The 25,924-nt window shown below is 33.2% G+C and overlaps 1 protein-coding gene across 7 annotated transcripts in view; it reads right to left on the bottom strand.

Moving 5' to 3' along the window:
- Window positions 1-860: 860 nt before the first annotated feature.
- TMEM68 (transmembrane protein 68) overlaps window positions 861-25,924 on the bottom strand; it is a 45,155-nt gene continuing 20,091 nt past the window's right edge. For 5 of the 7 annotated variants that reach the window (XM_037506524.2, XM_054692263.1, XM_037506505.2 and 2 more), the window contains 5 exons: window positions 20,551-20,718; window positions 17,864-18,057; window positions 12,904-12,964; window positions 10,990-11,129; window positions 861-2,202 (listed from right to left, as the gene is read on the bottom strand). In XM_037506524.2, coding sequence (XP_037362421.1) covers window positions 2,086-2,202; window positions 10,990-11,129; window positions 12,904-12,964; window positions 17,864-18,057; window positions 20,551-20,718 — 680 coding nt within the window. In that variant the 3' untranslated portion in view covers window positions 861-2,085. Of the gene's footprint in view, window positions 2,203-10,989; window positions 11,130-12,903; window positions 12,965-13,539; window positions 13,650-15,721; window positions 15,855-17,863; window positions 18,058-20,550; window positions 20,719-25,924 lie in introns of those variants that run through there. The other 2 variants (XM_037506538.2, XM_037506531.2) reach the window with 2 other exon arrangements.

Here is a 25,924-nt window from a genome sequence, read left to right as displayed (position 1 = left end):
TGGTAGAATTTGAATCCAGTCTTTTGATCTGATACGACTAATATCAACGATTAATTTCCTAATGTTGATCACTATTCTGGTGGCAGGAAATGGATGGTCTTGCAGCTAACGGTAAAGGTAAGAGCATGGTATCTGTGATTTCCTATTAGATGATTCAGGAGAAAATCTTTTATATATGTAGATAGGACAAGGGGCATGTAAAGAGAATAAAACAAATGTGCCATAACAATTGGTGAACCTCAGTGAAGAGTATATGAAAGTACTTTGCATTATTATTGCCACTTCTCAGTAAGTGTGAAATTGCTCCATAATGAAAGGTTTTAAAAGGGCATCAAAGATTTCCTGTGAAAGCATGACATGTTTATGCTTCTGGAGAGTCTGTATCTGATTCTGACTTGTGAACATGCTCTTCGAAAAGAGTCAGGAACATGGATTTCCGTTTACCTTTCTATAAATATAAGGGAATATTGTGTCATATTCCCTCTCTCTTCTAAATGAGATTTAAATTCCAATAGCAAAGTTAAAGATCTTGAATCAAGTGAGACAGACTTTTCCTATTAGTTTGAGTATGAGAGAACGAAAAATTGAGTAAAAAACAACAGCGTTTGCTTCATTAACAATGAATGTTGCTCTTTCTGCAGTTTTTAAATTTGTAGGAGAAAAAAACCTACAAATCATTAATGGACACTTCTCTGAAACTGAAATGAAAATATATTTACTACATTAAAAAGTAAGGCTTATTCATAGTGGTTAAGATAGATGAATATGATCATGGTGAGAAATGCAGAGACAAAAAAAATCATTTAAAGGGATGAAGAACATCACGCATATAATTTCACAAGAAATTATTGTAATTCAGCTTTTATTTTTATGTTGCTTAATTTTATATACATTACACATATCATATACATATACCTATAATACAAAAATCTATACAAAAATCCCAATAATTTAATATCTAGAAAAGAGAGAGGGAGATACTGCATTTGATTTCTGGTACTATTTTGTTTAAATACTTTTTAAATTCAGATTTCAATGAGACAACAAATTGAAAACCATTAATTTTTCGGAAAACTTGTTCACATAAGTTCATCATTCAAGTATGTTTTTATTGAAACAATAAACCATTTGACTGGTTGCAAAGTCAAACTGAGTAAGACACAATATTGAGCAAAGGCAGAACTTTTGCTTAGCTCATCAGCCTAGAATCAGTTTCTAACATATGAATGCAGAGCACGACAGTGATTTAACCTTACACTCTTAAAAGCCAAATTGTAGGGCTGATAATGTACAGCAAGCACACCCTATATTGTTTGTAGACTCTCATTAAAAATATAATACTAAAAATATTAATCAGAAATTTTACATTTCCTAATTTTGTTTTTATTCAATTTGAAAAACAGTACATCTTCTTTGTGCTTGGCAACTGGACATCATACCTGAAGTCATAATTTAAACATCCAATGGACAAAATATATACAAAAACCTCTAAAAGATCTTGATATTGTTTAATTTGGTTAAAATCTTCGTTCTACAGTTATCAACCACAGTAGATATAAAGATCATAAAATAATAATCCCCAACATATCATTAACATGTTTTTAAAAAGTTAATAACTGATGAGGCACAAAAAAAATATTATGTGATTTGCCCAAGATAAAGAAAGGAGTTAGGGGAGATTTTTTAAAAAAGCATTATTTTCTAACTTAAGCATCAATCAGTACTAGACCCTAGGTTACACATCTCACAAAATTAGTTGAGTACAACAGATACAGAAACTAGATGCATTACTTAGAAATGTTTAACTTAAATTCCTATTATTACTAACCTTATTGTTAGGAATCAATATGTTCATTATACATTATTAGGAATTTATAAAAAGAAACATGATCATTTTCTGAATTATTAGGCATGTAATGAGTTGTTTAAATCTGATACAATTGATTATAAAAGCAAAATTGACAATACAATTTTAAACAAATTCAGCAAAAGATGTCTATTAGCATGATTTTAAAAAATGCTTATTATAGAACCACAAAATTTAGAAGACAGTACTACAGAGACAAACATATCGATATAAATGTATTAAGTCATCTTCTGGTGGATCTTTTGTTTTTTATGAAAACGTTCTAACAGAGCACTCATAATGTTTCCTGGTATTCTTTGGTGCGTATCTATCAAAGCTTGAACAGCATTCTTTGTCTATTAAGAAAACAAAAGAAAAGCCAATATTCTTTTAGTTCTCAATACATATCATTTTACTTTGTAAAGATTTTTATACAGTACTACTTTCAAGAAGTCTTCCCCAAATTAGCACCCATATCTCCTCAAAATTAATGGCTTCCTTCACCGTACACCATAGCATTTTCTTACACTTACTATATTTGCATTATTATCTCACGACCATTTTCAACACTAGGTTGTAAGATATACTTCAATACTTTAATGATACTGAGTACAATATCCTGTATACAGTAAACACTCAAAAGGGGAAAAAAAACACACACACAGAAGAAAAAACATAGTGCGCAAATGCAAGTTTCACTGCTTTCTAGTAACTAGTAAGTATGTGCATTTTTTCTTTCATCATTGTACACATGAAACAATTACATGAGGCAACGCAACAGGAAAAAGTGAGGAAAGTTATGAATGAGCTGACATACTTTTTAGTTTATTGTCTCAATTTCCAGACATTTTAATTAAGTCATAGCAAGGAAGTCAATTGGGATATATCAAGAAATCTTCTAAAACTGTTTCCCATTAAATTCTTGACAAATTTCAAGTTTTTATATTTAAATCAGTTTGTGGTATCTAGCTATTTCATTTAAGTATATACATAGTACGTATATGTACATTCACGTACACTTTGTTTCAGATGACAACCTTTCAGAAAGTCTTCTTTTTACAAATCTTGGACCTTCATCTCTCTTTTTTTTTTTAAAGATTTATTTATTTATTCATACAAGCGTGGGAGGGTGAGAGAATTCACCAAAGCCAGAGCGGGGAACAGAATAGGCAGAGGGACCGAGCTACACTGCTGAGGGGAGCAGCGGGCAGCAGGAGAGGTCTGAGCGCCATGTGGAACCCTCACCGGCGGCCAGGGATTGAACCGACGCTGCAGAGGCTGCAGGCAGCCTCGCAGCCCAGTGCTCAACCGCTGCGCCACCAGGGGAGGCCCCTCTTTTTTTTTTAAGATTTATTTATTTATGCATATAAGAGCTGGGGTACAGGCCAGAGATGAGGGGGGTGAGAGGATCCACCAGAGACAGAGTGAGGAACAGAACAAGCAGACTGAACGAAACACACTGCCGAGGGGAGCAGCAGGCGAGTCAGGAGAGGCCTGCCTCGCCATGTGTGTTTCTCTCTGGCCGGCCCAGGGATCGAACCCATGCTTTAGAGGCTGTGGATTGCCTCATAATGCGATGCTTAACCCCTTGCGCCACCAGGAAGGCCCCTTTCATTTCTTTTTAAGTGAAATTAATAAACACGAATAAAAAGATTGAAGCCAAGTCCTCGGGTAATTGGCACAATGACTACTACCACATAGGTAGTGCACTACACAGTATATATTTTAAAATTTTATTATTAATTCAGGAAGCGTAAGATGCTTTGGAAGCTGTAATAGTGATATAGCCTCTAACTTCAAAAAGCTCATAATTTGCTAAGCATAATTAAGTACAAAGTAATTAAAATATATAAGATAATGTGAGAGATGTGTCGTCCAACATGTGAAAAAGGATATCTGGAAGTTCAAAATTCACAAACCAGAAATATTTCAGTAACAGTGAAGGACGAAGCACAACAAAAAAAGACCACAGGAAAACAACTGTTTAAGGAATGGCAAGTTAGTGAGAGATGGCTGGGGTTTCAAGTATGTTTTCAAAAGCTAAATGGTATGTTTTAAACTTAGATTTCAACTCAATCATAAAGGGAGTTAAATATCAAGTGTATGAATTGAGGTATCAATGAAGAATTTTCAGGGGAATATCAGGGATAGGTATTAAGAAAAATACAAGTCTTGCAAAGATTACCAATGACCCCCCTTTTACCAATAAATCCAATGGACAGTCTTTTTATCTCAGTCATCATTGATGATTCTTCTGGAGCCCTCATAGGCACACCAGAAAAAAAACTAGGTTTTTCTCCAGCTTTCAAACTGCTCCCTTTCAATCTCCTTTGAATCTCAAAATCAGGCACTAACTTACTCTTTAACATTTCAATAACCTGACCTATATATTTAATTGCCACCTATTTGCTGATCACTCCCAAATTTATATCTCTCCAGTCCCCAGTTTCAGATAGGAATGTACAGTATGACTTCCTGAAAATGTTTGAAAGGCACCTCTAACTTAAGACTTCTTAATCCTAAACTACCATCCTATCCCCCATACTTTCTCCTTTCATGACTTCACTTTTTTCAGCAAATGACACTACCATGTATGTAGCCAAGTCAATCCAAACCTAGAAGGCAACCTTAACATTTTCTGCTTCTCATTCACAATAGTCATTCATCGTTGGTCCAGTTTCATCTCTCCAATATCACTCACTCAAATCTATCTCTTCTCTCCATTTTCTTTCCACCTTAATAATACATGTATATATGATACACGTGTGTATATAAATTTGTATTTATATGTGTATTTGTGTATGAGAATGTCAAGAGGCAGAGAGAGAGAGAAATTGCAAGCAAGGAAAAAGAAGAGATTAAGACTGATAAAACTTTAAGGAAATATCCCAAGTAAGTGTCCTCTTCAGTAGATAATATTTTCATTTAGATTTAGATTATTTACAAACTGCTCTTTTGCACAAATGCCCGAACAGTCTGTCATCCATTTTTTAATTTGTTATCCCATCCCCTTTGATCCTTTCTCCTTCCTTCTCCCCCCTAACCTCACTTCATTTATAAGTGTCCAGTAGTTTTTAAACTTTTATATTAATTAAAATTTGTTTCTTATATTGTTGTAGTCCCCATAGTTCTTCTGTCACCACATCATCAGTGAACCATCCCCACATTCCCTTGTGTTAATCCCTCTCTTGTTTTGTCCCTTCCATCCTGTCCCCTCCTCTACTGTGTGCCTCAGTTCTATGGTCAGCTTGCTAGTTTTGTCTTTTTCTTGCCCTTTTGTTTGGTTTCTTTATATTCCACATATAAGTGAGACCATCGGTATTATCTGCTAGCATAATCCCTTCCAACTCCATCCACATTGCCGCAAATGGCCTGAATTTGTCTTTTTTGATCACTAAGTAATATTCCATTTATAAATATACCACAATGTTTTGATGAAGCTGTCTATTTTGAGGCATTGGGGTTGTTTCAATATTTAGTTTTTATTAAATATTTTTCTTTATCAAATCTCTTGCTGTATAAACATTCATTATTTGTTTTTGTCATTCTGACTTGCTTTAGTACACACAATTCCTCAAACTTTGCTATAAACGGCAACATTTCATCTTTCCTTATGACTGAATATTACTCCATTGTGTGGCTATACCACCTCTTTTTTAATCCGATCCTATATTAGTGGGCACATAAGCTGTTTCAATGTTTCAGTTATTACAAATAATGCTACATAAACACTGTAGAGCATATAATTTTTTGAGTTGATGGTTTCATATCCTTTGGACAGATGCCCAAAAAATAGCAACACTGGGTCATATGGTATTTCTATTCTTGATTTTTTAAGACTGCTTTCTAAAACGGCTACACTAGTTTACATTTCCCCCAATATAACAGGATTCCTGTTTCGCCACATCCTCTCTAGCATTTGTTTTTGGAAATATCATTTTAACATGTGCCATTCTCAGAGGTGTGAAATGATACTCATTGTGGTTTTGATATGCATCTCCCTTATTAAAAGCAACAATGAACATTTTTCCATGTATCTAATGACCTTCTGGGTATCCTTTTTAGTGAAATGTCTGTTTAGACATCCTGCCCATTAATTATATGTGCTTTCTTTTTTTCGTTAAATTGAATAAATTTATTTTACATATCTTGGATGTAGCCCATTTTTGGATGTTTAATGTGTCAATATTTTCTCTGACTCAGTACAATATCTTTTCAACAGACATGTATTTTCTCTCTGTGTAAAACCTTTTTAATTTGAGGTAATCCTTTTTGCTTTTATTTCCACTGCCATTGGGATTGAGTCTCCAAAAACATCTTTATCACTAATGTCAAGAAATATATCAATGTTTCCTTCTGTTTATTTTCCTTTGCAGTTCTTATATCTAAGTATTTAATCCATTTTGAATTTATTTCTATACATGGAGTTAGAAAATGATCCAACTTCATTCTTTCACATATTACTGCCCAGATTTCCCAACACCATTTGTTGACGAAACTCTCCTTTCTCCATTGCATGATTGTGGCTTACGTAACAGATTACATAACAGATATGTGTGTGGATTTACTTCTGGGTTTTCAATTCTATTCCACTGATCCTCGCGGCTGGCTTTTTATTCTAATATCATATCAGGTAACATGACACCTACATTTCTCCTTTATTCTCAGTATTGTTTTAGCTATTCTAGGCCTTTTATGGTCCTATAAAAATTGAATTTTTTTGCTATATTTCTCTGAAGAATATCATTGGCATTATAATGGAATTCCATTAAATGTATTTATAGCTTTTGGTAGAAAGGTTGTCTTGACTATAATTCTTCTCATCTTTGAATATGGACTGTCTTTCCAACCCTCTAAATCATACTCTATCTATATCCTTTAGTAGTCTTGTAGTTTTCATTGTACGAGTCCTTCACCTCCTTGGCTAGGTTAATTCTTAGGCATTTAATTCTTTTTTAAAATTTATTTATTTATATATAATTTACATCATTATTCATTTTTAAACAATGTTTGCTTCCCCCCCTCAGGTGTAGTCCCCACAGAATTTCCTCCACCAATTCACCAGTGCACCATCACCACAGTCCCCTGTGCTCCTCTCTCACTCCCTCCTTCCAATTCCTCTCCCTCCCCCTCCCCTGCAGGATGTCTCTGGCTTATAATTGTCTGTTTTTGTTTTGTTGTGTTGTGTTTTGTATTGTTATCTCCCCCTCTTCCCGCCACTGTGTCTTATTTGGTTCCCCTATATTCCTCCTATAAGTGAAACAATCCAATATTTTTCTTTTTCCTGCTGACTTATTTCACTGAGCATAATCCTTCCACCTCCATTTTGCTGCAAATGTCATTAGTTTATCTTTTTTGATTGCTGAATAGTATTCCATTCTAATTACTGCAACTGTGAATGGAATTATTTTCTTAATTTCTTTTTCTTATTGTTCATTATTTGTCCATAAAAAAATGCAGCAAATATGTGTATGTTGATTTTGTAACCTGTCACTTTACTATATTCATTTATTATTTCCAATAGCTTTTTGATGTAGTCTTTAGGATTTTCTATACATAACATCATCATAATCTATAAATAATGAGTTTCAATTTCTTCTTTTCCAATCTGAATTCCTTTTATTTCCTATTCTTGCCTAATAGCTCTAGTTAAAATCTCTAATACCAAATTAAATTGAATTTGTCACCCATTTTTCAAATATGGTTTCATTTCTACATTAATTTGGATGCTAGTAACTTTGAATTTGTGAAAATTTAGGGATCATTATACTATAGGATCTAACGTGGTATCTAAAGTAGTCAAACTCACTTAGAGAAAAAGTAGAAGGGTGGTTACAGCATTTATGGAGAGGCAGAACTGCAGAGTTAGTGTATGATTTCACTTATATGTAGAGTCTAAAAAAGCAGAAATCATAGAAACAGAATAGAATGGTGTTTGGCAGGAACTGGGCAAGGCAGGAATGGGAAGATGTTGGTAAAGAGCACAATCTTCCAATTACAACAAGAGTAATTTCTGAGGATATAATGTAGAGCATAGTGATAATAGGTAACACCTCCTCATGACATGTTTGAAAGTGCTGAGAGAGTAGATCTTAAATACTGTCACTGAACACACAGAAAATGTGGTAATTATGTCAGGGATGGAACTATTAACTAACTTATTGTGGCAATCATTCTGTAATACACATGTATCAATCTTGCCACTGTACATCTTAAATTTATACAATGTTATATGTCACTCATATCTTCATAAAACTGGAAAAATTGGAATATTGTGCACCCATAAAAGAACCAGAGTAAGGTATTGATAGGAAAAAAAAAAAAAAAGAAATAGGGAGTTGGTGTTTAGTGGTTTGAGAGATTCAGTTTTGCAAGATGAAAAAGTTAAGAAATCTATTATACTACAGAACAATGTACATTGTTTAACACTACCAAACTAAAAACTTAAAAATGGGTAAGTTGATCATTTCTATTTTTTAAAAAACCTCTACAGCCGACTTCTTTCCCACGAATTTACTTGGTTTCCTACCTCTCTCCCACTCCCTTTCATTCAACTTTGATTCTTCCTTGACCTTCCTATTTAAATGTTACATCTCTTACACCCTCTTCAGTTCTCTTTCTCTCTCTAACCTGTCTTGTAAAGGCAATGGCTTCAACAACTGTCTCAATACAATTTCTAAATCTTCAGCATCAATTTGACTACTCTCCCAAACTCATGTACAATATTCCAAAAATTACCTACATAAACATAGATCTAGATATCCTCCAGGCAAATATTCAGAATTAGTGAGTAATCTGGCTCTATAAAATCTCACAAATCTGTACTTTGTCTCCATATTCAAGTAAATATGGAAAGAGTTATTTAATTCATTCATTCACTGAACATTTATTGATCTGTACTTAAATATCCAACACTGTGTTAGGAATTGGAAGAATGCACTTTTTTTTATATGTATCTAAGCAATGACAATTGCTACAATCACCTTTACAAAGCATTTAAAGGATGAATTTACAATTACTTGTTTTGGCCAAAAAATTAGGGTGGGACTGACATGAGCAACTTCCAAAGTCTATCCTAATTGAAAAGTAGTTGGTAGACAAATTCCTTAATTTGATGTTTAAGGGCCTAAAAATGTAGCTCCTACTTAATTTCTCAGTCTCATCTCAATCAAACTCTACTCACTAAGCTAACGACCCACGTTTACTTCATAGCCGTAAATGCTACACAAAGAAAAACAGGGTGGGCCTCCCTCATGGCGCAGGTGGTTGAACGCAGTCTGGATAGCTGTTCATAGCCTCTGCAGCGCAGGTTCGATCCTGGCCAGCCGGGGAGCTACCCACATGGCACGGCAGACCTCTCCTGTCTTGCCCGCTGCTCCCCTCAGCAGTGTATTTCAGTCAGTCTACCTGTTCTGTTCCCCACTCTGTCTCTGGAGAATCCTCTCACCCTCCCACACTTCTGGCCTGTACCCCAGTTCTTGTATGCATAAACAAAATAAATAAATCTTTACAAAAAAAAAGAAAAACAGGGAGAATTTTGGTCAGATGAGACTAGGAAATGCTCTTTGAGACAAAGTAATATGGACATTGTTGGCAGAGGGTTTCTAGAAATTTTATTGAGTTCCTGGGCTTTGCAAAATTCCTAGAGGAGGATTTACTAGGCAGTACTTCCCAATCTTCTTATTCTAATCATTTTAGACTGTTCAACACTGTTGTGCTATGCAATCTACTTTCCTGTCACTTTTTCATTGTTCATACACTTCCCTCATGCCCAAAATCCACAGGCCCATCTTTGAACACCCAGTACAAAATTACCTCATTCTAGGAAACTTTTCCTAGTATTTTCCTTCACAAAACCGTCCCTTTTCTTTTTGAGCTTCTACTCTTCCCAAAGTCACTTTCACTTATTCTAGTAATCTTTCTAAGTTCAAACCTATTAAGACATTCATCTGCTTCCAACAGCACCCACCCTGGCTTTCAAGAAACAAAATCAATTATAGGCCATCAAAGTCTAAACCCTTCCTACATTTCTAGCCTCATCTACAATAAACTATCTACTCCTCAAAGATTTTACACTATTTCATGTCACCTTCCCATTATATATTTCCTCTATTCTTTGTTCAGTTAATCCCCTCTTGTTTTTCAAAACTCAGTTCAAATATCACCTACCTCCAGCAAGCATCTAGATAAAATTTATATGCTTTTCCTTTCTGCTTCCATTATACCTCAAGATAGCAGTTCTCAACCAGGGGACATTGTGGCCCACCTATGACAATGTGCTGAGACATATTTTCACTGTTACGATTGATTAGGGGTGGGGATGGGAATACTTCTGGTATCTAGGTGAACAGAGATGCTGGTAAACATCCTGCAATGCAAAGGTCAGCCCCCACAAAAAATGGTGACTGTGCCCAGGTTGAGACACTCTGTTGTAAGCACACAGTGTGGTAACACTTATCCACCTTATAACACTGATTTGGACTGCAAGTCTCTAAGATTAAGATTAAGCACCAGCCACTCTACATGGAGAATTTCCTATCTGCCATACACTGTTCTAAACAACAAACAGAGCAATCTCATGTAACCTTCAGGGAAAACTATGAGTAGGTACTATTTTCTTTCCTGCTTTGCAGACTAGAAGAGTGAGGTGAAGAGTATCCTTGGTCACACAGCAAAGAGAAAGTTCAGCTAGGAACAATCTGACTTCATAACCCACCATTCCATTTTCCTCCCAAGATATTTCTACCAGGCAAAAATAATATCTTTCTTTTCATGAAGGTCCAAGTATTCTTCTTCTAAGTATCACTAAACTAAATTCTTTAATCATCAGTGCCAAGAACAAGGATTCTCAACACTATTGATACTTTAGAACGAATAGTTCTTCGTTGGGAAATTGGGGGAGTCATCCTGTATAATGCAGACTGCTTTCTAGTATCCTTACCCTTTACCCACTAGATGCATGCAGCACCACCAGATAGCAGCCTGCCTATTATAATAATAAAAAATTTGTCTCCAGACAATGCCAAATGTCCCTTGGGGAGAACTCACCACTAATTTAGAACATGCTTTTAGAATAAGTGAATAAAATTTTAATACTTAAAGGTAAAAATCTATCCTAAGAGTAAGAAAGAATGAATAATTACCTTTTCAGCTAATTCTTCTGCTGTTATCTTTGGATCATACGGAATGGGATCACCTAAATAGGTACGTAATTTCACTGGAAAACCTCCATACATTGGAGCAAATGGATAGCGGAATTTTTCATAAAGCCACCTAAATAACCCTGTGTTAAAGTAAACAAAATCATTTTAATTGGTTAATAAATACTCAACAAACTGTAAACTTTCAACTAATTATGTAAAACATAGAAGATATCAAATAGTATCTCCTCTTCACAAATAATTATGTTTTTTTAAAAATGAGCTTTTTATCAATGGTAACAAATGTACAAAACTATTGCAAGATGTTACTAATAGGAGAAACTGGACATGATGAGGGGGTATCTAGGTCCTTTCTGAGCTTTCTGCTCAATTTTTTTGTAAACTTAGAAATGCTTTAAAGTTTAAAAAAAATGTGCTTTACAAATATGAGAATTAAAAATGGCAAATTAATTCCCATTATTGCAAAGCAAAGTGTAAAGACTACAACCAAAATTACACTAAAAAATCTAGAAACTCACAAATATGTGACTTACATGACTGAAAGAAAAAATGGAAGCATAAAATAAACTTACATAAAAATGAAACTAAAATGCACCAATAAACTAGGTAAAGACTATGAACATAATTATTATAAATTAGGGAAAACAAAAAGCAAAAAAAATTTAATGCTAATGACCAAATATAAAATTTAACAGGGTTAAAAAGTGGCAGTCAGTGTAAAATAAACTGATGAACTATGGTTAAGTTTTTCTTTTTAAAGAATTCAAAGAAATTAAAAAAAAATAAAACTAAGTTTTAAAAAAATGGAATTCAAAGAAGACAACATATCTATAAACTGCACTTAAACTTTAAAATACTTTCTACATATGAAACATAGAATATATCATAAAGCCCAAAGTAATACTCAAAAAAAAAATCACTAGATACTAATTTATGGTATTTTTCTACTTTTAAAGTCAAGAAAAGTCAAAAAGCAGTCAAAAGGGAATTTTAAAACAAGATTAGGAGTAATTTCTGATATGTGACAAATTCTAAAGAACTGATCTCAGAGAAAATTGTACAAAATAATTCTAGAACAGATGTTAAATATCACATCAATCCACCTTTCTACTTTAAATTTGAGAAAAAGAAAAAGCATGACTTAAAATAGTGGAATATCAACAACAGACCAACATTAGACAAAAGAAAGAAGTTTAAAGTGCTTTAGGAGGGAATTTGTATGTAGGTGAGAATATTAATGATACAATGCTAGGGATATAAAACATAATAATACATGAACCATGGGATGCACAAAACAAATAATGAAATTTCTAAAAGAAAAGGAAAACAACTGAGACATGACAACAAGAAAAGCATGCTCAAATGTTATCTCTTCTATAATGAGACTCAAAGTTTATTTTGCCATCAATAAATTGAAGGTAAACAAAAAGCACTGTTCAGTGTAAATATATCAAGATTCAAAATATTCTTTAAAAAACAAAGAAATAGAAAATAAAAAGTAACAAATAAAGCAAGTGATATCCATTGGTTGTTAATCTTAATTCAATATCACACTGCCATCCATTTTTTAAACTGTAATTTCTCCGGGGGTTAGAATACATATATTTATTCTCAACCTCAACAGCACAGTTTAACACAGTAAATTTGACAATTCATACTGCAATTTTATAAAGTCCATTATGGAAAAAAGTACATTCAGTATGCATATGAGACTCTTAAAACAATCCAACAACTAAGAACCACCATTGCTTAGAACCAGTTATCATTCAGACTTTAAACATCAATATATTCTATTATCTAAAGTAATAATTCAAAAGGATTCCTTACAGGGTCTCAAAGTCCAAATATTTAAAATATTATATTATAATTAGAAAAGTGATATGAATCAGAACTTACTTGTTCCTCCAAGTGATCTAAAGCCTTCTCGAATATTTTGTGTAAACATAGGAATAATGGGCTAAAGAGAATTTGAATTAAAAATAAATTAGTCCATGTAATAATATCTCTATGAGTCACTAATGCAAACTTCTGAGGGCCTGTTTATGAAAATAAGTTATCTTTAAAATAAAGGTATATTGGAGGGGGCAGGGAGAGGAAGGACTAAGGTCAAAATAAGGGGAGGGTGCAATTGTATGGGGAATATAAACAAAATGAAAATGCATACATTGTGCAAAAATGAAAAATGATGTAAGAATTATATAAAATAAAATATTAAAAATATTAATTGAGCATAAAAAAATAAAAAATAAATAAAATAAAGGTATATTTATCAGTGTGATTTATCAGATCACATGCAAAACTATAAATTGGAAACACTACCCTCTAGTGGTATTACATACATATTTCATTTATCAACTTTTCCTATCACTCCACATAAACCCTTAAACTCAAAATAAAGATTACAGTTATCATTAATTTCATTAAGTAAATGAATGTGGAAAATTAAATAGGTTTCTATGGGCTTTAGAATAGGGTGTTCAGTGAAGAAAAGGTTACAAGACAGTTGATCTCTCTACAAGGAAATTTACATACATTTAAAAGTCAGGTTTGGGAAAACGTCATAGTATTTTGAGAAACACCATTTTTTGTGAGTTTGCTATATCTAATAAAGTTCAACAACAATGAAATATGAATAAGACACACTGCAAAAAAAAAGGAAAAGCATATATATAAGAATTGCGTCATGAATTTTACCTGGTTTTTATTTTTCTATGAATATCAATGATAAAATACACTTTTTAAAAATAGAAACCTTAACTAAGTATCATTTTAAAAATGGATTGCAGCAAAGGACCACATAAGGAGATTATGCCACGTGAAACTTAAGTAGATAAAAATATTCAATAAAACACTTAAAAGTGTAAACAAAATATACTGAATTAAATGTTGTTTTAAAATACAGCAAAAAAGCCTGAAGAAGGTATCACTTAGAATCTATCATGAGTATTTCTCTAATACAGAATTACCTGCCTCAGTGAACAGGGTTTGACATATTTAAATAAGCTGACATTTAAAAGGCCATTCCTATGCAGCTTTGGAAAACAGTAAAATACAGAGGACAAAAGGGAAGAGGCTACAGGAATAGCTCTCTTCATAAAACTTATCACCATTAACATGTATATACACATATATATGATCAATGATTTATTTATTGCTTCTAGTCATCTGAAGGAAGAAACTCAATAGCAGGAACATTTTGTTCACTGTTCTACCCCCTGGAACCTAAAACAGTGCCTGGAATACACTAAGTGGCAAAAGAAAATGTAAAGGATGAATTACAGAAGGAATAAATAAACAGAACAGAGAAATAATACATCTAATGAATTAATTTGTATTCTCTGAATACAAAGGGTCAGAAATAGATAGTGGCAATCTTAAAATCAATTAGGAAAAAAAGAATTCAAGTTAAAGGAAACCAGTCAGATAAAGAATTTAACAAGTGACATATAAGACAAAGTACACTGACTTTTCTGGAAAAAAAAAAAAACAAAAAACTAGAGATTATGATCTAGGAAACCACCACCAGTTTCGTAAAATAAAATGATGGTTGAAATCTTAATGTCCTAAGTTATGTTTTTAGAGTTGGGAACTTAAAATGTCCAAGAAGGAGCAGAAACCTTTCAACACACACACATATCCACACCCTATCTTGCCTTCTTTGATCACTTATGCTACAAATGTCTACTAGTGAGCATGAGGCTTGAATTCTGTATTGCAGTATGCACTTCATAAACTTCATAAAGACTTTCCAGATTACACATCATCCTTTAAAAAACAGATCCAGAACCTAGAAGGTAGTAAAGGAGAAAGCTTACCCTAGTTGGTTCTGTTTTGCAGGCTACTCTCTGGGCATATGGTTTCTAAGTTTGCATTCAAGCTTATAGTCTTAAAGCTACAAGCATGACCTTGTCATAACATGATACTATAGAATAATTATACATTCCTTTACTTATACATACTTCATATACAAGCTAGCATTGAACTGTTTACATGTACATGTGTCTCTGTATGTGTGTGTATGTGCATAGATGTGTGCAAGAGATAGAATGTTTATTTTCTTAAAACTACTCTTAGGAGAATACTTTATATACTTTATATACTTTATATACTTTAAATACTTTATATACTTTAATACGGTCTTGGAGTCTTTGCCACTAAAAAGAAAAAGAACTATTAGAAAAGATACTTATCCTGTCTAAGGTTCAGTTTCTTCATATATAAAATGACAATAATAATTATTCTATCAAAGTTTTTTTAAGATTAAGATAATACATAAACAATTTTATTGAAACACTTTTTTTTTACATCTGTTATATTAGAGTAAATGGGCTATTTTTCCCATAACTTATTAGTTATGAAGTTACCTAAAAATTCTCATAAAAGTTGTAATTCTCAAAAATTCAGAAAATGAGTAATTTAAGTTATATAAATTTATATTATCCATAACTTTCAAATGAATCTTAAATATTTTCTACCAATATTTTACAAACTTGAATTAATAGCCTATTCTTTTTTCCTATTATCACATCACAATCTAAATGTTAGTTCTGGACAGTGCAAAATTTTTACTCGAAGTTCATAATAATTCTGTGAGGCCTATGAACGGATTTTCCAGATATATTATCTGTGCAATTTACAACTATATCCATAAATAAGTGAAAAATTTCTCTCATGTATCTGGAAGGCCCTCTAATCTTCAGGTCAGCGGACTCACTGTGAAATGCAGTCAGGGATGGCAACTGCACCGGCTGCCTGCAGTTCTGAACTGTATGCTCTGCTCTGCTTCTGCCTTGCTGTATGACCCGGTCCCTCCAGCCCTTCATCTCTCTGTGCCTGAGTTTCCTCATCTGTAACATTGGAATAATTACATATGTCACCTACTTACTATACAGGAGTACCAACAAAAGTCTTCAAAAACACTACAAAAGGCTGGGGTTGTAGAGTATTTATCAAATTTATGCTATGTTATAAATAAGCAATTTAAAAAAATTTTGCTTGTTTTTAAACTTGTAAAAGGCTGTTTTCTCAAATTCTGAACACAAAAATCTTAAATTATCTAGATTATCTAAATTGATTATATAGGAACTCTTCCATGGATAGGAAAAAGAGTTACTTTCTCTATATAATAATTTTGCCTTTCAGGCAATCTTCCAGACAATGTTCATTAAAACTGTAAACTTAGGGATAAGGAATTACAATCTCATGATCAATTTGAGATTCCAAATATACTTTTGTCACTTTTATCTTAAACCTTAGGAGATATAATTCTTTTAAAATATAATCCTAAAAACTAAATTATCTTTGACTAGGTTTTTATCAGTGTTTTAATATGTATTACATTGATTATACTTAACTTTTGTATAAATGTACAAATATCCTTTTGTACTCTTACTCTATATTATTCAGAGTTGAAGGTTTTGTTTTCTACACCAGTGCTTAAAACATTTTAGAAAATGAAGTGTTCTTTATATGAGTATTCTATGTCACTATTAACATAAAATTAAATTCAAAAGGCTCCTTTCCAGAAGTATTTAACATGTACTATAAAAAATTAACCCAATTCAACAAATATAGCTTAGCAAATACAAGTCATTGTTCTAGGGATGCAGAACATAATTAGATGGCCTTGTCTTTAGGAAATTTATAATACACTATAGGACAGTCATGTTCAAGTTCTTATGTTGTCTATTATGAAATACTTGGACAAGCACACTGACCCTTACACTAGGATCACATTATTAAAGCACTATGGCAATAATGTATTTCTAGGAGTAATGTATACATATGTACAGGAGAGAATAGAACTCCATGGATTTTACTTTATTGGAACTTTACAACTAAAAAATAAAGAGAAAATTTCCATTCTTCTTCAAATACTGATCTTGGATTGGAATGAGTCATCAATAATCTTTTCCTTTTTAATCAACAATCTATATTTGCAAGATGAACAGGCAAGTTAAAGGGTGCAGACTGGTCTCTTTATTTGGCAGCAGTGAGTATACAAAAATACTGAAATGTCAAAGTACTAGCAGCAGCCTCTAACTAATTGGTGTGAGAAAAGAATACCACCTTGTCAAAGGCAGTATGAGTTCTTTTTATGACAGACAATCTAAAATGAAAATAAAAAGAAAACAAAGAAGAAACATTCCATAAGTAATAAATGTTTCATAGGACCAAGCACAATACAGAGACCAAAAATGGAAATACTTTTCCAAAGCAAAAGAACAAATGGCATTCACATTCTCCAGTATACTAAGTATAATTAACTATGGTGAATTCCAGAGGAATACTTAATTTTATTGACAAACACATTTGCAAAAAGTCTTTATAAAAGGTCTACAGGACACTAATATCTATTTCTCCTCTTCATTCATCCTGCTAGCTGATCACATTTGTTGAAAAAAATTATAGGAGTCATATATTATTTGATTTTTATTGTAATTGGTCACAGAAAAAAGAACTGTAATGAAACCAAACAACAACCATCACTGAAACACACCAATCAATTGTACCAAAAGATCAAGATATACAGAACTGGACTGATTATACTTACGAAAAAAGTATAACTGAAGAAATACAAAGAATTTTATAAATCAAAAAAGGCCAGATTTTCAAATGTAAAAATAAAACTTTGCTAAATATTTGCCAATTTATTGCTTTTAAGGTTGATTTCTTTGTTAAGATGGCTTCCATGACCAAGGAAATTTTTCTATGCTACCTTTTAAGCGTTAGATACATGGATTTTTAAAGTAATGTAATGTAATGTCTAAATTCTTATTTACTTTGGCTCACTATTTAAGTATCTATTTTCAAATCAACCTAGCTTTACTTTAATAATTAGGTTTACACAACTCACCACTTTTGCATCAATTGCAACCTGAGCGAAGCCTTTACGATTACCCCATATGATGTTGTAGGTTTCATCACTAATTAGGGCTTCTCGAACTCCACCTGGTGAAATAGCTAACAAGTGACCACTTCTCAGAATTTCAACACATTTTTCTCTTGGTCCATGTAGAGCACAAAATACATCAAGTAATAAACTAAACCCTGTAAGAAACATTAGCATGAAGATACATCTTAAGTACTTCTTGTCCAATTCTTCAAGAGTAGTAATGTTTACAACCTATATAATTTGCAGTGTATACTTAAATCAGTACATTTTTACTTCTTTTCAATTAACAAGAACACTTAAAATTAATATAGGATAAATACTGCTAGTGAAGCAATAGCTATATCTTATTGATCACCTACTATTCTGGCTACTTTACATGTTCAAACTCTTAATTAAAACCCACAAAATCCTTGAAAGACAGGGATTCTTTACCCCATTTTAGAGATGAGGAAAGCTAACTCAAAAATAAGCAGCTTGCTCAAAGTCACACATTCAGCAAATGGCAGGGCAGAGCTTCCAGTCCAGGTATGTCTAGTGCACAGCTATTTCTACAGTATCGCATAGCCAAAGACTGTCTACAACATTTATTAGAGCAATCAGAAATCACCTCTTATCAGTAATCACAAATCTAACCTCACCTTAACCCTTAATATGAGAATGTGCATCTAACTATACTTAGTCCTACCAAAATTAGTAAGCCAAAATCAAATTGACTGAAATTAAAAGTCAGAGGTTGCTTTTAAAAAATCATTAATAGCAAAATAATTGAGTTTTTAATAAAGCAAGTGCTTGATTTAGGAACAGCTAATTCTGAATATTAATATTATACAGTTTTTCAAATTACAACTATTTATGGATAAAAGAAATAATCTTATCAGCAATTAAATATTTTACCCAACCCTAAACTCAAACATCAGAGGACTAATGCTCATTCACCTCATTTCTTGAGACTGGGAAATATGGGGATGGATAGTGAAAACTGGGCAGATTAATCAAACTTCTTGTGAGGATCTGAAGCAAGATCTGAAGCAAGATCATAAGTGTTAAGACTAAAATAACTTTCATCTCACACTACATTAAAAGCTCACTAATTTAGTAAATGTATTCTCATAATAAATGTATGAACGGGGGGAGCTTAAAAAACTACAAGACCATAAAGAAGGAAAAACATTAAAAGCCAAATGCTAAGTAAAACTTTTCACATTCTATTATTTACTTTTTGAAAATAGGAAGCAACCTAACATTCCATAAGAAAAAACCACTTAGGTAAATATTTCAGTCATCCATTAAAATTACTCCTCATAAAACATGGTAAAATGTTAATGCTACCATTATTTTTTTTTTAAAATGAATAAAATAATTTGCATTATATGTGAAAATATGCAAATTAAAATGAAGTAAAATAAATCAAAATAACTGTTATTTCCCAAATTTATTATAAAGTGAATTTACTTTCTAAAGAAAAGCCCTTTATAGCCAATTTAGTTTATACACAAAGTTACACATAGCATTAATCATGTCTATAAAAGGCTTTGAGATTGTTTAATGCACTGTTTGTTGTTTGTCTGTCTAGTTAATGGGTGGGTTTCGCTTTAATTATTAAAGGGAACATACTGGCTTGTTTCTGGAGACTGGTGCAGAGGAAAATAAGATTTGATCTTAATGATATTATTTCAGAATTTTTTTCTAAACCTTTTTTAAAACTCTATTGTGCTTAAACCATTTACTTAATCTTTTTGAAAAGGTACAAAGCCTTTATGAAAAGATTACAAATATAGTGCTCAATTTTAAGAGTTATAAGTTCACTAATCAAGTCAAGTATAAGAGACATAATAAATTCTTTAGGGTAGGATATCTTAGGCAATGCTATATTCTTATGTAAGACAATAAATGCTAATTTTTTTTTTACTAATTTTGATCTGCCACCAAAATGACAGTAATCAGACTCTAATTACAGTAAAATTAAACTCCAAAAATAAATAGTTCATGGAAAAACTTATGCAAAATCAACCTTCTATAACAAAATATAAAAACATTGTTTGGCAAAAGTTACATTTTTAAAAAGGGGAAGTTCAAGATTTAAATTGGAAATATAAATGCTTGTTAATAAAGGGGCCTCCCTGGTGGCACAGCGGCTAAGTCTCAGCACTATAAAGCTATCCCCAGCCACTGTGGCATGAGGGCATGAGTTGGATCCTGGCCAGGGAGCTAATCCACATGGTGCAGCAGACCTCTGTCTTGCCCACTGCTCCCCTCAGCAGTGTATTCCAGTAGATCCATCTGTTCTGCTCCCCACTCTGTCTCTGGTGATCCTCTCACCACCCACACCTCTGGCCTATACCCCAGTTCTTCTATGCATAAATAAATAAAATAAATCTTTAAAAAAAAAAAAAGAATTAACAAGGATTTATTATGACATTTTTTTGCCATACTATTTTATATTTAGATATATTACCTAAACAGGATAATTAAATATTCCCAAATTGGAGTTCTAAGTATGTGACCCTGAAAAAGACAAATGCCTTTCCCAAATGTTATCATAAAGAGCTCAAAGATATAAAATCGAGCTCAAGATATAAGCTCAAAGATATAAAATCACATAATTTGTAAGATAAACATTTTAAACTCTATCAATGATTAATGTTTACCTGGAATTTTAAAGACAAAGTGATCAGCTACCACTCGGCAAGTTCTGCCCTTGTGGATAAAAATTTTAGCCATGAAGTAGTAAAAATCTATGGGGATAGCTCCATGATAAAAAATTATAAGTGCCGGCCCTTCTTCTGGTATTTTTTCCATCCCATGAACTTCATAACCTGTTAGAAACACAAAATTCACATATTTAAATATATTCATTACTTAATTTATATTAAAGAGTGGTTACTAATACAAAAATTCAAATCTTTTCTTATATTAGTGCAGGCTAGGATTGAATGTAGGATCCCTAAGAAGCCCAGAAATGAACAAGAGTCCATACTCACTCACTAGCTTTCCTCCATGTTCCTTTCGGGTACTCACAATTAGCAGCAAGGCAGGCAAGAGACCCATGCGAGCCTCTGCTAACAGTACAGAGAACAAAACCCCACTGGCTTCCTGTAAGCTTCTTTTGTACTGGAAAATCTGACACTGGAGATAAGGGAAATCCTCCAACCCTTCTAAGAAAAGGGTAGATACAAAAAGCATCTGATGGGACAGAGCTCTACTCTCCAAACCCTTTCCCTGCATGGCCCCAACATCCCTGACTGAGGCAAAAGCCCACTATGTTAAAGAAGAGTAGAAGCCAACACATTTGTTCAAGAAGTTGGAGGTAAATCCAGGGCCCTGAAATGACATAAAGCATGCTCCCATTAGGAGGAAAAGCAGGAAACTTGCCCACAACCCCAAATCCCTACCTAAACAGGCCAAAGTCTCTCTGCCACCAGAAAGAGAAAAAGGACATTGAGAAAATCTCACTCCCAAGTCCCAGAAATACAAGGCTAATAAAATTTTAGCTAAACCAGGAAAATCAAGGAATGCCCCCACCACTCTCATCCCCCCCATAAGTATCACATGGAGCTACAAAGGCAACCTTTTCCTGGGAGAAGAGCAGGAGATAAGGATAAGAGAGATTCTTTCCAAGGCACAGGTATGCAAGATTAAGGTTAGAACAAGAATGCCAAGAAAAACCTTCCAGCACTCCAAGATCCTGTGCAAGGTAGGATTTAAGTCTGTGCTGAACCGAAGGTAACTTACAACAAAACCCAAACCCAATTCAATTAGTGAGTTGAATTAATTAACCCTCACCACACTGACACTCACTAGCGGTCTCACAGAGAAGGACCAATTTTCTGTTGCAAATACTACGTACTTCAGTCTCTATTCTCTTACAATGTCTTGAATTTAACTGAAAACTAAAATCACTATAGAACATATAAAACAGCTACCAAAACCAATGCTCTGTCAAGAGACTGTTTAATCAAATGAAAGAAATCCAAATGTTTACATTCTCAAACAGTAACTTTAAAATAACTATGTGTAGTACATTCAAGGATCTAGTTGAAAAAGTGGACACATGCATAATCAGATTAGAAATTTCAGCCAATAGGAGGAAAATAATCATATTATACGTGCTTCACATAATAGTTGGAATATTATTTTTTAAGTTTATGAATAGAAACAACAATTGTATTGTCTTCTATAAGAAAATCATGCAGGAACAGAGAATCATAGAATCCTTAAGGTAGAACCTTCAGGTTCCAACTGAAAAGACAACATTAGAACTTGGACTATTTGGGGTTGTTAATCGAGGATATCCAAAGAGTCACACATGTCTGAAATATCAGGTACACTTTATTGAATCTGCTAGTTTCTAAGAAAGACTCAGGACCCTTCCATGTAAGCTTGATAGAGAGCAGGTCTATAGAGTATAAGATTCCACTGCTTATAGCAGGTTGTGAGTAAATGAACAGAGAATTGAACAGAGAAAAAGGAGTAGATGAAAAGGGAAGGAAAGCGAAGGGTAGAAGATAACAATTGACACAACCATTCCTAACACAACCTAAAATAAAATTTAGCACTCAAAAAATAATTCATTAATAAAAATACAAAAATTTCTTAACTAGTGACTCAAAGCAAAAAAACTTATATACAAATGGATAATTTAATAATGCTGCAAAATTTTATTTTATTCACAAATGTAAAGCATTTATATATTTTATTTTTGATTATTACATCATATATTATATATCTTATACATAAGTTTTATTATATATAAAACAATATACACACATAAGGCATTTATATATGTATACATATGAATTCTTTAGAAATTTCTCCCATTCTATTCATAAAAAACAAAAGGGATTTCTGGGCCTCCCCGGTGGCACAGCGGTTGAGCGCTGGGTTGCGAAGCTGCCCACAGCCTCTACAGCACCGGTTCAATCCCCGGCTGCTCCCCGGCCACCGGAGGAGGGTCCCACATGGCGCACAGACCTCTCCTGCCGCCCGCTGCTCCCCTCAGCAGTGTACTTCGGTCCTTCTACCTGTTCTGCTCCCTGCTCTGGTTCTAGTGAATTCTCTCACCCTCCCGTGCTTCTGACTGTACCCAGTGCTTGAATAAATAAATAAATAAATAAATAAATAAATAAATAAATAAATAAATCTTTAAAAAGGGGGGGATTTCATTGACTCTAACCACTTACTACAAGTGGGGAACAAATTGTCATCAGAGATTTGAACTGGATGTCAAGGCAACATGTCTCCTGTAGAGTGATTAGAATTCATGTAGTTTCTTACCAATCCTTCCTGCCACAATGTAAACCCTACTTTAAGTGTCTGGAAAGAAGAACAAGAGTTTAAGCAAGAGGAACAAATGACAGGGTGAAAGGGTGGTGGAAATGGGAAAGGAGATGATTTCTCTAGGTTTACTACTAACTTAATCGCAGTTCAAGACTGGCTTCCAGCCCACCTTTTCTTTCTCTCCGACCAGTTAAAAAGATAAACATGTCTACTGTCCTTCATATTGCTACTAACTGCCAAGTCATTTTTTCACAGTAATCTTTCATTGCTGGTAGATTGTGAGAAATAGCTCCACCCAAGCCTTAGCAGAAAATACCCTAGGTATTTTTACCACAGGACTGAGAACAGACAACATGAGCAGATAAAATGTGATCATCTCTCTAGTTGTAAGAACTGCTTTCCCTTCCCATCTCACCACTCTGTCATACCATCATAGATGAAGGCCTCAGTTTGTGCTGGCAAAAAAAAGAAAAAGAAAAAAAAGCAAGTGTTCAGAGACCAAGGACAGAATTAGGCTCAAAAAAATAAAGGGAAGAGTAAAAAGGAAGAAATTTTGAGTGCCAATACCAATAATAGATAAAGAAATTTCTAAGGCCAGACTGCCCAACAATGTCTCAAGAGGGTCTGCTACTAACATGTCAGAGATAAAAGTCCAGGATATGGAAATCTCAAACTATCAATCTGTTCATTTCTTTAAGTTTATACCTTTTTGATTCACTAACAAACAAGAATTCAAACAATAATGGATTCAGTCTAAATTTTAAAATGGTATATTCATTCATTAGATAGGTTATAATATCTTCATTAAACTGATAAAGTTAACAGATTAAATTAGGTGTAATGACTGTAATTGTAGTGTTGAAGGAATAAACCACTTGATAATATTTTAAATGGACTCAAGACAATGCTCATAAAAATTAAATTTACTGATATTTCAAGATTTTATGTGTTTACATAGTTTCAACATTTCTTAACAATTACCTAATTCTACTTCAAGTAATTTAATGTAAATTAACACTATAATCACTGAGGTAATTACCAAAAGGAACAACTGTCTCATTGATAAAATTTTCTAAGAAATAGAAAATACTTCTTTGAGAGATTCTGCATATGTACCATGCACTTAACCAATACACACTGAAGCAAAGAAAAGCATGCTTTTCTTTGAGGGATTATATTAATATACAGAATATTCCTAAGGTTCTTCTTGCTTTCCAGAACATTAAAAAAAATTTTAAATAATAATAAACTTTCAACAAATTGAGTATAGAAGAAACATATATCACCTCAAATAACAAAGTCATAAACTAAAAATCTATAATCAATTATTATATTCTATGGTAAAAACTGAGTATTTTCCCTTTTTCCTTTAAGATCAGAAACAAACCAAGGTTGTCCACCTTCACCACTTTCATCTAATTTAATATTAAAGGTATTAGCCAGGGCAATTAGATAATAATAAATCAAAGGAATTCAGGCTAGAAAATAAGAAAATTTTCATTAATTATAGATAACATAATATATACAGAAAACCCCAAAGACTCCACCAAAAACTATTAGAAACAGTAAATGAATACTGTAAGGTAACAGGCTACAAACAATAGAGAAGAATCTGCTGCATTTCTACATGCAAATAACAAGCAAAAAGAAAAAGAAATTAAGAAACAATACTATTTAAAATCACATCAAAAAGATTTAAATACTGAAGAGAAATTTAACAAAGGAGATGAAAGATACAATGAAAACTGTAAGACACTACTGAAAAATATATAGCAAGAAATAAAAAGATGGAAAGATATCCTATATTCATGGATGAGGAGAATAATTAAAATAAAAATGATCATCCTACCAAAAGAAATATAGAGATTCAAAGTAATCCTATCAATATTCCAATGGTACTTTTCAAGGAAATGGAATTTAAAAGTGTCAAAATTTATATGGAATGACAAAAGACCCTTCAGAATAGATAAGCAAATCTGAGAAAAAAGAAAACTGGAGATATTATGTTACCAAATTTAAACTGCAATAATACTCAGAAGAGTATGGTATTAGAATAAAAACATACACACAGATCAATGAAACAGAATCAAGAGCCAAAAAAAAAAAATGATCCACTTATTTCAACACCTAATTTATGACAAAGGAGCTAAAACCATACAATAGAGAAAAGAGAGTCTTTTCAACAAATGATGCTAGCAAAACCGGATGAATGGGCCTCCCTGGTGGCACAGCTGGCTGCGCAGCGCAGCGCTGTGAAGCTGGAGGCAGCCTCTGCAGCGCGGGTTCCATTCCAGGCTGGCCAGGGAGATTCCCACATGTCGTGACAGACCTCTCCTGTTGCACCCGCTGGCCCCCTTAGCAGTGTATTTCGGTCATCTGCCTGTTCTGCTCCCCGCTCTGTCTCTAGTGAATCCTGTCACCCTCCCGTGCCTCTGGCCTGTACCCCAGCTCTTGTGTAAAAATAAAAAAATCTTTAAAAAAAAAACGAAACTGGATGAACACGTGTAAAAGAATAAAACTGGATCTTACTCTACACACAGAACAGATCCAAATGAACTAAAGACTTGAACATAAGATTTCAATACAAAGAAAGCATAGGTGACACATTCTATGACATTAATGATATACTTTTGGGAACTCAATCCCAACAGCAAGGGAAATGACAACAAAAATAAACAAGTGACACTACATCAAGTTAAAACACTTTTGCACAATGAAAGAAACAATAACCAAAACAAAGGGACA

This window comes from Talpa occidentalis, unplaced genomic scaffold (genome assembly GCF_014898055.3).
Source record: "Talpa occidentalis isolate TD23 unplaced genomic scaffold, MPIMG_talOcc4v2.1, whole genome shotgun sequence".
In the NCBI taxonomy this organism is placed as follows: domain Eukaryota; kingdom Metazoa; phylum Chordata; class Mammalia; order Eulipotyphla; family Talpidae; genus Talpa; species Talpa occidentalis.
Note: the sequence above shows the minus strand (reverse complement) of the source record. Positions and strands in the feature narration are given on the sequence as shown.